The sequence below is a fragment of the Geospiza fortis genome, unplaced genomic scaffold (assembly GCF_000277835.1).
Source record: "Geospiza fortis unplaced genomic scaffold, GeoFor_1.0 scaffold95, whole genome shotgun sequence".
NCBI lineage: Eukaryota > Metazoa > Chordata > Aves > Passeriformes > Thraupidae > Geospiza > Geospiza fortis.
The window spans coordinates 1623865-1641299 of NW_005054333.1; the positions used below are offsets into that span (position 1 = coordinate 1623865).

Genomic DNA, 17435 nt, shown 5'->3' on the forward strand with positions numbered 1-17435 from the left:
ATGCCTTCATAAATTGATTAAATAGTTATGAATGTATCTTTTCTTTCACACTGTTCAGATATGCCAGATCATCCTTAGTCCATGTAGATCACTGTGTCTGCAGTGGCTGATCCATGTGCAGGGTTCTGACTTGTGTGAATGAATGGATATAGTCACAAGTATTGATATCATAAATATCATAAAAATAAATCAGTACACCTTCAAAATGCCTTGAAAATAACACGTTGACATAATAAATGGTCTTTAGTGGGTTTACAGCTTCAAGTAGGTAAGCAGTACTGCTGAACTCATTTGCCTGCTCAGAATGGGAGAGCTGTGGTTTCTGATGGCAAAGGAATAACAGACTGGACAGCAATGTGTGCCATTAGGGAGTAGCATTGCTCTTAAAACTGCTAGAGATACAAGTCTCATTCATTTAATAGAGTTAGATTATCAGAGAATGTCTATGAATTTTATAGTAACGTCCTTGGAAGAATATGTTGTTAATAAATTCAGATGCCTTGCTACACATGGAGTGTCTTCTGTAGAGCTTACAGGAAGCCCTGTGTTTTCACAGATTCTTTACATGGGACAATGGATGGAGTGTTTCTCTTCGAAGATTTTGCTGTGGAAGACGGTAAAACCACGCGGGGCTATGATGCAATTGTGGTAGAGCAGTGGACTGTCTTGAAGGTATGTGTTTTCCTTCTTTGACTTTTTTTTGTAAATCAAAACACTCCAAGACTGTGAGACAGACTCTCATGTACTGACCTGTGCTGCACCAGTACCAGCCAGGCAGCCAAAATGAAGGGATGCAATGTTAACAGTAATGCCAGTTCACCACACTCCGGGTTTGTACAACACACTTCTGATCTCGACCTCGTGCTTTTTTTAGAGGGTAGGAAATGTGACTGACAGTGAGCAATGAAACTCAGGGCTATCTGTCTCAAAATTACAGATGTCTGCTAGATTAACTGCGCAGAGGATCTCCATTGGTTGTCAGGGCAACATGATCACACAAGTCGTTATAGCATCGCAGTTCTAAAGAAGGCAGCCCTTCAGGTAGGCAGACTTAGCTGCAGCAGGAAAGTATGGAGAGCTGCCTTGCTTCTGTTTGTCCTCCTTCATATGCTGAAAAAACTGTGTATTCTGGGTAGGCTCCTCTAGACAAACCACAACTTGGCCTTTTGCAGATCCAGGTGCCCACCCAGATCAGGAGAAGCGCTGCTTAGGCCAGATTGGTCAGTACCAGTCTTCCACAGCAAATTTTGTACAAACACTACTTCTATATTTGTAAAGCTGGACTTAAATTCTTTGTGACTTGAAGCAAAAAGAACATGGGAGGTTGGGGGAAGAAGTAGCTGCATAACTTTTAGGAGGTTTTTTTGGTTCTGTCTGATGTTTGCTAGAAATAGATGCTGTGTATCTATAAAGGCAATACCTGATCATTTCACTTGGAATGTATTGTAAAATGTGTAAAATCCTTAGACAGATAATCCCTCATTTTGGCACACACATACCAGAAGAACAGATTAAGGGAAAATGGAACAGATGCTAGGGTAAGTGTGTAAAATTCCAGGAGACTAAGATTAAGAGCTTTGTTAGTAGATGATGGTTTTGTAGTGCAGCAAGAAATGGCCAAATAGTAATGGCTACAAACAACTTGCAGAGTTGCAGAGTTAATAAGCTGTGTTAATAGCAGCTTTTCTTGTTGCTGATGGGTGTCTGAAAAATGATTCTTTTATTGCATTAAATGCTATTCCATTTATGACAGACTTGACTGGAAATTCTTGTTCATTTTTAGGGTCAAGTTGCATTGTTGCCACTCAGGAACGAGGTTTTGAGGTAATGACAGATGGTTTCATGAGTGCATTAGGTCAGGGCTGATCAAGAAGGCAAATGTTAAGAAGCATTAATGTTGACCATGTGTTTAAAACTGTTAGGAAATGAATCGAGGTTGAAACAGCAAGTATATACTACTTCATACTACTGTGTAAGCTGTGTTTGACAGCATCTTATTTCAGAAGGCTGTGTTAGCTCAGTAATTGTTCAGAGAAGAGAGTGGGCATGGTCAGTGACACAAACAGCTTCCATATTAGGAAGACTTTACATGTGTGTCCTTTCAGCCTGGAAGAAAGAAGAGTTGCAGGGAATGGAATGGGTAGAGAGGTCCTAAAACATGGGAAGGAGGTGAATAGGGATTGTTTGCCATCTCTTCCAGTATAAGAACTAAGTGCCAAATGGTACTAGTCAGAGCCAGGTGCAAAGCAAACAAAAGAGAGGGATTTCAGATAATTATTTATGCAGCAGAACTGTGGAACTCCTTTCTGGACAAGGTTGTGAGTCCAGGAAGTTTACAGGATCTTGTGTTCATACAAGCATTTTAATTCAGATCAGGAGTGCCTTTTTGAAGTGAAGCCACTGATCCATCCTTAACACACCTCACTTCACCTCACAGAACGGTCCCACAGTGCACAAACTGGATTTCTTTCGGTAGAAACAAAACCAGACGTGCTAAGTACAAAAAATATTTGGGGCATGCTTGACCTAATACATATTACTTTTCCTTAACCATCCTTTAGAGCCATGTTGGAAATAGCTTTCTGAGTTATAAATGGATTCCTGGCCAGAGCAGTTTGGCTCTCAAACAACCAATCCAAGGTTCTCCATCTCAATAGGATATCATAACAAAGTTAGGCATAATGTGTGGGCACGAGACAGCTTCTGTCAAGCTACATGACAAGGATAATGGGGATCCTGTGTTGGCAGAGTGCTGACCAGAACACCAGGACTCAAGCAAAAGAGTATTTTCTAGCAGCACCCTTTGAAGTGTTGGAGGCCTTAAGTGGAGTATCATTTGCTTTCAATTCTAGCAGTTCCATGCTGGAGAGCACAGCTGGTCAACAGATTAAGGATTGAACCTCCCAATGCCATCTGGTGTGTCAGGAGATGCTGTACTGCTGCACACCATGTCTTTGTGAGGGCTAATGCCGAGAATCTCCTGTTCCAGACATAATATTTGGGATGTGCAATTTCAGAAACTGACTGATAGCGTACACAGAGCTTGTCAGTGTGATCAGATTATTCTCTGCTGTAATTAAAAATTTGGATACTGGGTTTTCCCTGGCAGTTTTGCTCTTCTGAAATCAAGTGTGGCTGTTCTGTGGGCATTATGAAAATGTTCCCCACCAAGCTGAAAGAGGAAGAAAAACCTTTCTGAGGGAAGAATGTTGAGGCATTAGGGAAGTCTTGCAAAGGTCTTACCTATTTAAAGAAAGAGCAGAGCTGGCCAATTTGGTTTTCTCCTCCTGCATTTTGAATAACTTTGCCGGGATGTATCTTGCCTCCTGCTTTTTGAGACATAGTAGGTGTAGGTAGGTAAGGTCATGGAATCAGTGAAAGGACTGGAAGCTGGGGGATCTGTAGGCACATGCACAGTGTCATACCCAGAAGAACAAGTGTTAAACCTTGTTGGAATTCACCTTTATTTACCATCAACATGGAATAATGCAGTGGCAGGGGAAGGGAGTGTAAAATGGGGAAGGAGACAGAGTTCAGTAGTGACAGAAGATGTCCAAGAGCCAGTAAAGGCCTTTTTCTGTTACGAATTTTACAAAGTATAGTTGTTACAGAGATAGTTATGGAGCAGTGGAATGACTCATTATGTAGAAGATTGGGGTTTTTTTTTGGTGTACATTCAGCTCTCATCCACATTAACCTTTTCTATTTGTTACTTCCATTTCTGCCAAGCAGTGGAAGAAGCCCTGATGGGTAGCATGACATAAATGTATATAATGGACCTTTATTTTAAATTTGTATCAGATTTGGTTATCTGGATGAGCTTTGGAGTTACTCAGATGTGGTCTGAACTGAATGTAAATTTATTGTGCTCTACTAATTAAGAAGAGTAAGAAACAAACAAAAGAATCCCAGCCGCAAGAGAAGAAAGCATTTTTAGAAAGGGAGGCATGTAGCATGTATCAATGCCCTTTGGAAAGAAAACCTCTCTAAATGAAAAGGTAAAGGGTTGCTGTTTAGCCATTAACACAAAAGAGAGGGGTTGGCACACCTCTTAGCAGGGAAAGTGCTGCCTTTTTAATTGCTAAGGCTAATAGAGAAAACAAGCTGAACAGTGTGATGCACTCTGTGTGTGTGTAAAATGTCAGTTTGTAGAGGATGTAAAGCTCGCAGCTGTCACAGTATGTGGTCCCGCCAAGCAGCAGACAGGATGTAATAGCTCTGAGTAATTTAACTCTTTCTTCTCAAATGTAGAGCTGTGGTATCCTCTGCAAATGACCACAGGACTTGTTATGACAAAATACTGCGCTCATCCTTATCACTTTAACTCTAAAAATGTCAGGACATATTATTTCCACTGCAGTCTCTGAGATCTGGCCCTAAAACTTGTTTGATGCTTTTAATTCTGCTTGTGTAGGCAAATGTGGGTAGACAGTTCTGATTAATCAGAGCCTGCATGATTTCCATCTCCCCATCTCTAAATCTGTCACCTTCCCTTCCCCATTACCCAAGACAAAACAGCTAATACTCTCTTTAAAATAGAGTGCTAAAACATTTATTTTAGATTGCTTCATTGTTCTGCCTCTGAAACTGTGTTCATTTTGAAAATACTGTCCTTAATTTACACGCATTTTCTCATTGAAAATCTTGAGCTGCTGATTCATCATTTTGTGTTTGCTGCTATACCATACCTTTGGTGTACTGACATGAATTAAAATCTCAAATATATTGTAGTGTTGCCATTTCCCTGGCAGACTTGAATGGGGTCAGTCTCCATGGTAGACATGGTAAACCTTTTAAAGTGCGACATAACAAAAGATTTAAAAATTATCTCTGCTGAGCCTAGGTTGCAAGTTGCCTTAATGTAAGCCTTGAAACAAATTCTCTGGAAATAAGGATTTGATTTGTCTGTAAATCTGATTTAGGTCATATGTCAGTTAAGCCATGTTCTGCTGTCTCCGGCCACGAGAGAAAGGCATGCCCAGGTCAGCCAAGGAGCTGATGGCAATGGGCATGAAAAGCCCAGGGGAGTCATGTGTGTGACCCTCTTTACCACTCAAAGGACAGATGTGCTGCTTGGGCAAAAGATTTCAGCAGTGTCTGTTGCTGAATTCTTGTTGCTTTTTAAGAAGAGCTGAACAAAAACCTTTAGGAGCCTTCTTGTCTTCCAATAATTTGTTTTTATTAATTCTTGTTTCTTTCCTTTATATAACGTATGAAAGCCACATATATACATATATATTTTTCTGCTGAACTCAGTAGACATAGGTTTTAAATTGATTAAAATCCACATGATTAAGTTCCATAGGGTAATATTTTCATTGGTTTTGATGATTAATGTAGTAACAGAATTAAACAATATGAACTTGGAATGTCCCTGATAATTTCTTGTGGCTCTGGTAGCATTGAACATCTAATAAGGTGAATGCTTCTTCCATGTGAGTAAGGGCACTTGAAGTAAAGAAACTGAAAATTCAGCACAGTATGGATTAAAAAATCCTTCCCAGCTGTCATGGTTTTCTAAGAATTAGTTCTCTGCTCACCCATAAACCTTCAAGAGAAAAGCGTCCCAGATCTAAACTTCCCACTTAAGAACAAGCTGAGAAAAAGTATTTCAGTCCTCTTTTCTACTTGCTATAAAACCATGCAGGGCACATGTTTCTTTTCCTCAGCAGCTGACTCCAGCCAGGCAGCAGTGCCCTGGGTGGTGCCTCTGTGTGAGCATGTTGAGGGGTGTGGGAGTGGGTGCTGGGACCCCAGAGGCCACACACAGAGCCGCCCATGGGCGAGGGGCAGCACAGCGCTCGCCTTCCTTCTGTGGGAGCCACTGGCAGTGGAGGGTCCAGGATTCAGCTGCAGTGTTTGCATGGAAATAGATCATTACTTGCATAACTGGGGAGTGCTGCACAAAGCCTTCGGGTAAAAGCCACATGTTGTTTGGGAATAAATTATAACCAAAGGGGATTGTGTCCGGGAGGCTGCCTGGGGATGATTAAGCTGCGTGTGTAGGGCACGCTGGAGTATGTAAGTTCTTAGGCAGTGGTTTTCTGTGTTGTATTTTCCCCCCAGAGAATTGATGGACAAGCAGTAAAATCAATGTTCACCTTAAGGTACTGTCTTGGTTTGGAAAGACAGGAGTCTGCTAAGGAAGGCAGGAGCCTCCCCTGAAATGGAGAATGTAAACCCTCCCCACCCCTCCGAATTGCTATAATTTTAAATTAAGGGTCTCTCAGGCAAAGATATGGGAGCAGGAAATAACAGTTCTTTAATAGGGAAAAAAATAAAATAAAATAAAACAATGCAGTCCACTAGAACAACACTGACAGAGTCAGAACCCAACCTGACACCCTGTCGGCCAGGGTGTTGGTGGTAGTCCGATTGAAAATGTGGCTGCAGTCCTCCTGGAGTGTCAGGTGTGGTTCTGTTGGAGCAAGGGGAATCTGTGGAGAAGGATGTAGTCTTCCTCTGCTGATCCAGCGGAGGAAGAGGCAGCTGCTGTTCCTCTAGGGAATCCCGTGGAAAAAAGCCGTGCTGGACTTTCAGAATCTCAGAGTATATGGGGGTAGCAATGCTTGGCTCCTCCCTCTGGGCGGAGCATCTCACAATGGGATGTTACAGTTCTTATCAGTCATGAACTGATATTCAATAGCCTGTTATCAGCAGAGGTCCCCTCCCGAGGGAGGTGTGAATGTGGTCATTCAAAGAGAGAGATAAGGCCAACTGCTCACTTGACAAGGTAATCTGCCATACACATGGTAATGGAAAACATCTTGCATGCAATCTTCAACAGGTACACTTCAAGTGTTGCAGGAATTGTGAAAATAAAAATGCCAGATTTATTGAAGAAACTGTACTGATGGATTGCTAGATCACATTTTTTTCTTGTGTTTCCTGGACAGTTACATGGAGTTGTTTCCTCATTTGTACATTGTCTGTGCAGTGGTGAGTTCCGCACGTCTCATAGGATGTGTCCTGTGTTGAGAACCCTCTGTGTCAACACATTCATATTGTCCAGCTTTTGCTACTTCTATAAATTCCAAATTGTGTTGCTGTGCAGATGTACTTCTGTGTTACAGGTGTAGGCAGTATCAGGAGCACTCTGATATTTCTGTTAGTTTATGTACATGCCAGAAAATAGGATTTGCATCCACAGAAGTCACTGAGAGAAGCAGGCATTGTGGGCACAGAAGGGTTTTTTGGTTGTTGTTTTAATTTTACCCTAGATGTGGAGCCAGCTGTGAATGGTACTCAGCAGCCTGTGTGTGTACTGAAACTGTGACTGGATTTTCTGAATTGCAGAAACGCTCTCTTAAAAAAATGCTGCCTCATATATTGTTACAGCCTTACTATAGTCTCCAAAATATTTCACATTGCAGGAATTCACATATATATATATATTAGTAATTGTAAATAACTCTAAATTACATGTGCCCAGAATATTGAGGAAAAGCCTGCCTGTGGATTTATTTATTACTCTTTTTTTTTCTATTACCTTTCCAGTGAGGTCCCCATTTGGCAGCTGCTCTTTGTTGGTCAGTGACCCACCTACTTCCCAAAGCTCCCGGTGGTTTCCAAGGATGCAGGAGCCATCCCACAACCCCCTGCTCCACAGCTAATGGATGTGTAGCAAGTGTCTGCCAGCAACATGCTGTGGTGTGTTACACATGGAGATTCAGGAGCAGCTCAATACTAGAGGAAAAAAGTCCAACTTTTTTATTGCTGAAGCATTTGTGAAACTTCCCTTTTGCTTCCAATAAATGTTTTTAATGGTTCAATACTGTTACACTGTCAGTAGAAATTATCTCTTGGAAGAAGTCTGAAAAGGAAAAAAGCAAATAATTCACAAATTTAGAGCTTGAATTTAGTCCCCATGTCAGCTGTGTTACTGCAAACATAAAACGTTTGCAGCACGCTTTTACTGGGTCATTCTTGCACAGTCCAGGTATTCAATTTCTCTTATTGCATTTTCCTTCTTTTCCACTAAGGTGCAAGTCCTGCTTTTGCCACTTCCATTTCCTCCCTTCAGTGCCCAGGGACCGAAAAGCTTTGGCTTTGGCAGAGCTGGGGACTGGTAGCCAGCCTTGGCTGGGGGTGCGTGGTGCTGCCCTCGTGGCACCCCTTGGTTTTTGTAAGGAGCTGGGTTTCAATGCAGTGCCCATTTTCTGCAACAAACAGTAGGTTACACTTTCAAAGCAACTTGTTTTTTTTTACTTCCCATCCTCTTTGCCATCTGTCAGTAAATTTTGGTACGCAGTCTGTTAGGATTTGCTGATAAAGGTTTTATTAAGATTTATTTAATGGGATTTTCAATCTACCACTCTTTAATCCATGTTGGAAAAAAATATTAAATAGTGACAATCCATAGCTGCCTTGTAACTAAATCACGTTCACTTAGCCCAGGAAAGAATGATTTCTGAAGAACTTCTGTCTCACAAGAGCTTAGTAGTTGTCTTGTTTATTATCTTGCTGTGGTTAAAATTGCCACAGTAGGGGGGGAAAAGAAAAGAAAAATTGTTAATGCAGTTGTTTGTGTGGCTTGCCCTAGATATTATTCTTATCATTTTTTCATCTTTTTTTTTTTCCTCCTAATGAGCAGAAGCAACTGTGAAAGGAAAAAATGCTGGAAACAAACAATATAACTACAAATAAAAAGAATTCTTTTCATGTGATGCAAGTCAAGGGAAAATCCTAGCTCAATATGCTCTGGCTTCTTGACACTCAAGGTGTGATCAGAGATTACTTATCATCCACAGGAGAGTGGGAAGCAAGTTAATTAAAATTTTCCACCCTTTCAGTGAATGAAATGTCTCCCAGTTTGAGATGCATTGTTTGAACACTTCTTTTTCAGAAGAGCTCTGGCACATTTTTTCTCTCCTTCTACTGGTGTTCAAATCCAGTATTTACTAGTTAGAAAAGAGCATTGCACTTTTATTTGAGGGAATGGTGTACTTGAAATTTCATTTCTATTGTCTCTAATAATAGTAGATAAAATAATTACTGTATTAAATGTAAAATGAATACAAGATTACTCTTTTCCTCTGTACCCATCCCCCAGTATGTTGTTTGTTTAGAAGCATTTTTGCTTTAGAAAGCATTTAATATGACACCAATTAAAGGTCTGTATAACTGTGACTCCTGCTGGCACACAAATTCCAGTCGTGGGATAGAATTACAGCCGATGATTCAGGAGGGCAAGGGAGAAATAATTGCATGTGGTCTTAAAAAAAGCTTCAATTATCTGTATTTGCCAGTCAGGAGTTGGAAGCCCATGTGGATTAACCTGTTTATTTTGGAGTGACTCCTTCCTCTTGTCTGTCATCTTCAAACTTAGCCAGTTATTGGGAATAGTCTATTCCCCAAGGACCTGGAGATGAGGTGCAGTGTCTGACTCCAGTGAAGAGGAGTTGGAGGGAGCTTGTTAAAGGGCCTGAGGAGCTCAGAGGAGGGAACACCTCTGCGTCATGTACACACCTCCTGCCTCCAGACAGCCCAACAGGCACACTGGGGTATTGAGTACCAGCACATGGGAAAAATAAGAAGTCATCTTTTTGTAACAACTCTGTAGAACTCTTTAAATAGGTTGGATAGTTTTGATTTTTTTAAACTGCTGGATTAAAAAAAAAAAAGTTTTTTTAGGCCTAATTTACTTAAGTTTTTATTTTCTGGTAACTTTACCCTTTTGAATGTGCTTACCTGCTTGTTTCCTTTCTGCACCACTGGGTTGGGAGATACACCATCATCTGCTGCAGATGATGCTTAATCCTGACAAGTCAGACAGGTCCAAAGCCAGCCCTGTCTCGCTGCTCAGAGCCTGCAGGGACAGAGGGCTGTGGCAGGAGTGATGGCATGTCCCTGAAACAGTTTGGCTTCTACAGCAGCCAAATGAGCTCTGCGTGGTATTGATGTCCTTCCTCATTGCCATAATCTCCCTCTGATTTCTGACATTTGTTGCACATCCTGATGCAAGAAGAAGGTTCTTCCTGCTAATCACCCACCTCAGGCAATGAATTCAAAATAGAAATCCTCTTTACAACACAAGATGTTCCTCAGGGCACAGACAAGCTCTGCTGTGCCAGTCTTTCCTGATCTGCTTCCCTCCTCTAAATGAGTGAGCTCCTTCTGGTTTTTCCTCTGCAAACACTGTTTGATGGAGGGAATGTTTTAGACAGGTCCTTTTATGTGGCACCTCATGAAGAGCTTGTGATGGTGGATGCTCTGACCTTACTCTTAATCATCGTGTTGCATATTTTCATCTTTATTTTTTGCAGGCATTGTTGACCAATCTCATAAATCTCCGTGCATTATTAATACATCTTTTTGAGGCATTACAGCTTAAAGGCATCTAGATACGTAATAACTTTTTTATTACCCTTGGACACTCTATTTTAGAAACTGGAAAGAGTACACAAATATCCCTCTTCCAGAGGGAAATGGGAGTCAAAGGAGACTCTGAATCTACCACAATCACAGCTGCAGGATGAGTCTTGATTGCTCCAGTGGACACTAGTTAAGGGCTGTGTGGTATTGCCCCCTTCTCACAAGGTGTCTTATTCATCTCCCAGAGTCACAAATTCCAGTTGTACAGGGTGATATTTTAATGTAACACTACCTCTCTAAGCCCCCACAAGCCTCTGTACAGAAGTAACATTAGTAGTGTTCTCTTGCAAGCACTTTCTGGGGTAGAGATTTAAAACATTTTCCTTTTAAGCAGGACTGATACAGCTTCTTCAGCTATTTGCACTTGTAGTCATGATCGGGTTTTTAATAGGTATAGTCAGGCAGCCATTCAGTTATAAAGATATAAGTGACCTAAATTACATTTGTTAGAAGAAAGGAACAGCTGAGATTGGAATTCACTAAAATACCTTGAAATAACTACAGAAGGATTTGGATTAGTTCTGATCAAATGACTATTTCATTACTGTGGAATAAATGGATTTTTTGGAGCTGCAAAACTATTGTGCCTTCCCTAGTGTTGCGAATTGGCAGTTAAAACTCCTTACATGCACGTGAAACCACTGTAAGTGCCTGAGCTTTTTGGCAAATGTAATTGTTATTCCAATCAAATTTAGTTATATTTGTAGAGACTAGTAGTTACCATTTGTCTGCTTTGTGTTTATTAAAATTAAAAACCAGTAAATATGCTGTAGCATCTATTAATTAAATTACTGTCAGTCTTGGCAATTAGACACCTCACTGGAATAATCTTTGTTGAAACCACCAGTGGTTCTTTCTGTGTGGATTTGAGCAAGGCTCTGCTGGGTAAATGTGCAGCAGGAGCCAGACTCCTGCACTGAAAGGCAAAGCTTTTCATCTCGCCCACGGATTTCCTGATTCAAAATAAGAAGGCAGCAATGCTTATTTGTGAGCGATAAAAGGAACAGGCTCGTACTTACATTTTTTGTTGCTGTTGTTGGCTATTTTCCTTTTGATCCATCATGGTAGAGTAACACAACTGATTTCAGTGCAGATATTCAGGATTAACTGAAGCTTAGACAAGTGCAGAATCCAAGCAAAGCAATGCTGTCATTTTTTTAACTACTTGAACATAATTTTTCTTGGGAGGAGATAATTGATAACATACAATGAATTTATCCTGTTCAGATCTGGAACGATCTAAAGCTAGATTGTTGAGTCAGGCAGTGTAAGAACAAGATCGCAGATGTTTACCATTTTAAACAAACTCATGTAACAGTTTGGGATGTATGGGCGGTCGATCATTTGTCTCATGTTTTTGAACATTTTCCTTCCTGCCTAGCTGAACATAAAACATGACCCACTTTGGTGCAAAACCCCTTTTTTCCTCTGAGAAAATGCACACATGTATTTTTTTCTTGGATTTTTTTGTTTGGAGTCAAGCTGAATGTTGCACTCCAAGTGCTGATGCCAACTGTTGCTTTTCCTTCCCCAGGGAGTTGAAGTGCAGACAGATTACGTTCCGCTGCTGAATTCCCTTGCCATGTACGGCTGGCAGCTGACGTGTGTGCTTCCCACTCCCATTGTGAAGACAAACAGGTAGGGAGGGGTGGGTGCTGCCTTTTGGCCAGGGAAGGTGCTGTACAAGCACCACAGTCTGCACAAGCAATTCCCTGTGCAGTAAGTGTGGGTTTCCTCGCAAAGCCTGCTGCAGCTGTTCTCGGGGTTTTCCACGCCTCACAAGCCACATATGGCAGGAAGCACATCTGGTGGGCAGAAAGATGCAAGGTGGCAATGTGGTTTCTGCATGAATTTTCTGAGTGTTGGTTCTGCAGCTCTGTAAACTCTGTTACTGTAAAATTCCTGCTCTGGATCTTCCAGTAATGTCCTTTAGAGCAAAGACAAAATGTGTGATAATGTTTGGAGTGAGATGTTGTCTAGCTGAAGAAAGGTAATTTTATTCTTAGTAGATGTCTGTCTAATGCTGCTGGTACAGTCTAGCTGAGCAGAACCCTGTGAGATTAGTGTGTCACTGCTTGAGTAGCCTTGTGTGCAGATATAATAATTCTGTGGTCTACTTTGCTATTATTTATATTCTGAGATTTAAGTATAAATGCAAATCACTTAAAAATATTCTTCATTACTGGTGAAAAACAATCATACCACTTGTTAATCATGAAGATGGTGCTTTCTGAATTTTCACTGGTCAGGAATATATTTATTCATATATATACACCAGTATAACCAGTTGTACTTAATTAATATGCCCGGCTCTTTATGAGATTTGGATGAAGACTACTCCTACGCATAAAAGCCTAAAAAGTAAAAGGCCATCTGTGTTGAGGGAGAAACTGTATTTAAGTTTTACATTAATATTCATTCATAAGAATGAATAGAAAATCAGAGTTATGATTTGTAATCCCTGACTCTTAAAAGATATATATAAAAATGAAAATTTCTTTCAGCTTTCTGTATCCCACTAATACCTTGAGTAACAGAGGTCAGTGCAGAAGGGCACCCACCTGGTGGTTGTTCCTCCTGCCATGCTGCAGACCTACAGGGAACACCCAGCCCCATTCTAGATCAGTGCCCCAGGAGGGAGGGAAGGAACACTCCGCTGTTGCTGAGACACTGGGGCACTGGGGCTCTTGGGTTTCTTCCTTTTTGTTCCAAACAATTTATTCTGTGTTTGCACACTAATGCTAAAACACATTCAGCAAAACTGTGTCATAGGCTGACAGGTTCTATCAGTCTGAACATTCCCCTCTCCCTGCCCCCCAAAATACCAGGCTGCTCAGAGACACCAGGGACAGGTAATGTGAGGATCATTCTTCATTTTGTTCTTCTTTGACCTGCAGAAATAAGTGACTGAGATGGATTTTCGCTTTGAATGATGCTGGATGTGAATTTAATTCATTCTCAGGAGTGTGCATTTGTTTCTTTTCAGGGAGGGGAATTTATCTACAAAGCAAATTGTATTTCTTCAGAGACCTTCTTTGCCCCAGAAAGCAAAGAAGAAAGAATCTAAGGTAAATAACCTTGAGTTTCTGGTTTCTTTGGGTTTTGCTGGTGGTATTTTTATATTGAAATTGATTTCCCATAGAAACAAAGTGGCCTATTCAGTGTTTCTGTGATACAGTAGCAAGACAGAAGGAATGGAGCTGTTCAAATGAAAGAAACAAAAAATGCTCAAATGATGTCAAAGCTCCTAGATTTCATTCTCTGATGAACTCACAGCAGTGTAAGAAATGCAGATTTTTCTTCATGTAAACCAGCCATAAACCTCCATTTAGACTTAAAATTCTTTCATGTCCAGGGCCTGTAAGATGGAACCAACACTATTTTCTCTCACCCATTTCCTGTATTTTCTGTTTAAACTGCCCTCTTGTTCTCTCTATTTCTTGCTGTTTTGGTAGAACCAGGCACAATGTGGGCCTGATCTGGGCAGGTGTTTCTGATGTGTGAATATTAATGGATTCTGCTGTAATTTAACCAAGACAAGCCTCTAGAATCCAGCTAAATTATCCAAAGGCATAGCTGACAGCTAATGATGTATGGATGTGGATGAGTGTATGTATTCCCACTTCCATTTTTAAACACATAGCTGTGGGAACCCCTGCTCAAACCTGTCATGCCATACAGCTGGAGAGAGAAATACAGGGACCAGAAACAGAAAGTGATGGCCTTCCTACAGTGGTCAAATTTGCCTTGCCCTTTCAGTATGCAAAGGATCAGAAAAGCCAGATGAAACATGGAAAAAAATCTCTGGAACCACATGTCAATGAGGTTGCTGACTAATGCAGCCTTGTTTTTGTTCTGGCTCTGTGGGCTTTGGTGAGTGCTGCCAGCCCAATGTCACCTGCAGGAGTGGGTGCTTGAGGCCATGCAGAGCTGAGCTGCAGCAGGAGATAGGAAATGCTGAGCAGAGCTGAGCATCAGGAGCATTTTACCCAACAGTTCAGATAATTGCAGATAGTTTTCATCTATGGAGCCCTCACTGTTTTGGAGCCTGGTTCTGTGAAAGTTGTCTTTTTGATACAGTGCAGAGCAGGGGAGTGCTTGAACTGACTGAAGCAGGAGAGAACTGCTGCGAGTGTGACTGATTTAGGATTTATTTTCTCTCACTAGCAAAGTTGGAGCCCAGAAGACTGTATGAACTTGTTACAAAGCCCACTTTCCTTGTTTTTTCTCCTTTTTTACAGGTGATTAAAGGGATCTTGGGATGAGTGTTAGAGTGCCTGTATTTGGTCATTCTTCTCCTACCACTGTGTTTTAGTGGAAGGGATGAGAACCCATATGTGGTTGTTCATCCTCAAATAGAGAAAGAAGTAGGATGCTGATTTCTTGTATAATAATAACACACACATACCATCCAGATGACTTGCAACTTTGTTTAAGTTTTTTTCATTCCGGGTTATAAAAACTTATTTAACAGTGTCTGGTTGACGAAACAAAGGACTCACTCGTTGGCAGTGTTAAATATACAGGCATATTTGAGGGCAAGAATCACTACAGCACATATTCATACCAAAAGGTCAGGGAAGGATGACATACCTTGATTATAGTTCTGTAAAGGGATGTAGGACTGGTTCAACATCCCTAAGTGGCTGTTGTGTCACATCAAAGATGCCAACTCAAGCATTTGATTAAAAGTTGTTGAATATTCTGCACATACAACATCCAAGGCTCTCAGGGATTTTTTTAAGCTTAAGCTATGGCATGTCTAAAATGTTTATAGATAACCCTCAGAGGAGGGAAATAGGATGATAAGATTAGAAGGATATTGCATTGATGGAAAACGTTCTGTCCTATCTTTGCACATCAATGAACTGCTGTTCAAGGTAGACAGACAAACAAGAAAGAAAATATGCAAGGAGTAGTACAACTTCTCTCTTCAATGATAAGTACTCCTGTTACTGTAATATTCAATCAGGGATGAAGTAATTGTGTTCATTCACCTCCTACAAAACTGATGCTTATTTCAGCAGAAACTGGCTGAATGCATTTTTGTGAAATAACGGTGTAAGTACCTGACTTGAGTACATGTACACACACTCACAAAGCCTCCTACAGCTGGATCTTTATCACATTTAGGGCCCTGATCTTACCTTCTGTCGATGAGAGCTTTGAGTTAAGTGGAGTAGTGGGTGCCCAGCCACTTCTGCAAATCAAAGAGGAAAAAACTCAGGTGTCTGAATTTTAAACAGCTGAGCTCTAGAACTGAGATGCTATCGTTCCTCTTTCTCTAAGCTGCAGTGCCATTGAAGTGAAAGATAACTTCCTCTAAGTAAAACTGAGAAGAGTTTTGTGAAAGCCAGTTTCTTTCTTTTTTTCCCCTTCTCATTTGCATTAAGTCTGGCTACCAGGAGGAAAGAACATTGTTCCAGCTTTGTAATCTAATAATAAGTTTTGAATGGCTTTTTGATTAAGGAATAAATAGCTAGATCAAAAATTTATTAATACAAAATCTTTTGGCCAACTTCAGCACAGACCCAGTTTCACTGGAGAAAATGGCTTTTTTGAACATGGCTGGGTTTGCTGAATGTCCTGATGAGATTATTTATGCCATCCAAATATTGCCTCCTAACCCATTCCTGAGCTTCCATCAGCAACTGACACTGCTGAAAAAATGGCTGTGCACATTCAGAGGTACTTAGCAAGCTTGTGTAGGATGGCTTAGCTGTGGCTTGGAACCATGGAGCAAGCCCAGAAGACACCTCGAAGTTGGTAATGGGACTGGAGCACCTCTCTGAAGACAAGCTGAGAAAGTTGGGGCTGTTCAGCTTGGAGAAGAGAAGGTTGCATGGAGACCTCACAGCAGCTTTCTAGTATCTGAAGGGGGCCTGCAGGGAAGTTGCCAAGGGACTCTTTGCCAGGAAGTGTAGTGATAGGACAGCGGGTAATGGCTTCACACTGAAAGAGGGCAGGTTTAGATTAGATGGTAGAAAGAAATCCTTTACTGTGAGGGTGGTGAGACACTGGCACAGGTTGCCCAGAGAAGTTGTGGGTGCCCCACCCCCTTACAGTGTTGAAGGTCAGGTTGGATGGAACTTGGAGCAACATGGTCTTTTAGGGGGAGTCTCTGCCCGTGGCAGGGTAGTTGGAACTAGATTACCTTTAAGGTCCTTCCAGTCCAAACCATTCTATGATTCTATGACTTTGTGGTCTGGCTTTCCTTGGGGAAAGCTTGATTTATTTTTTGACAAATGAGGCAGATACAATAGTGACATATTTGTCAGCCTTTATATATGTTATACCTGCAAGTTAGTATTTCAAGGTACTGCTAGTTCCTTTTTTGTTTTTTAATAGTAGTTAAAGCAGTTCTGAAATGGTGGCTGTGGCACGTCATGTGGAAGTGCTGCAAGTAGCAGCCGTACGCTTTCTCATTGAAAGACATTCTTACAGATGGTTCAGAATGTTTTACTGTTTGGGTATGGTCGTGGGTGTGGTGTTAGTTCTGCTGTTAACCTGGTGAAAAACACTGGAATAATGCCATGGGATTGCTTCTTCTGTCTGCACTTAGGCAGCTTTGCATATCCTTCCCTTCCCCACAGTGTAGAGAGGAACCCACCAGGCACAACAGCAACAGCAGAAGCAGAAAGCATCGAGCTCTCCTTCCTCTCTGTAACAGAGATATCTGTGTGGGCAGAAATCATCTTAGGCCATCTGATTTGGTCAGGCTGCTTCTTTTAATCTTGGGTCTTTCTGGTCAAATTCAAATTTAGTTTTTGAATTAAAACTAACTCATCAAAACATGTCTACTCAGGAAAGTAAATGTCCATGTGAGACTGCCTCTAATGGTCTTTAACATTTGGATCCCTTCTTTGTAGTTTCACTGGAGGTTCTCCAAAGAAGACATGCACAACAGAAAAATGAAGAATTCCACAAAGGCTAAATTAAGCACTAGGGAGAAGCAAAGGGCACAGGAGAAGCAGGAATTTGAAGTCACAGAGAACACGAGAAACTTAGAAGCAGGAATCTCAAGAGCAGCCAAGCCTGATCTGGAGCAGCAGCCAGCTGTC

At 41.2% G+C, this 17435-nt stretch overlaps 1 protein-coding gene across 1 annotated transcript in view; it reads left to right on the forward strand.

Annotated features, from left to right (window-relative positions):
* Nucleotides 1–17435, forward strand: part of RFTN1 (raftlin, lipid raft linker 1) — a 104383-nt gene that overhangs the window by 84782 nt on the left and 2166 nt on the right. Inside the window, 5 exon segments of the mRNA XM_031057677.1 lie at nt 557–672; nt 11909–12012; nt 13361–13442; nt 17244–17428; nt 17430–17435. The exon segment at nt 17430–17435 is cut by the window's right edge and continues 2166 nt beyond it. Of these exon segments, the coding sequence (XP_030913537.1) occupies nt 557–672; nt 11909–12012; nt 13361–13442; nt 17244–17428; nt 17430–17435 (493 nt within the window).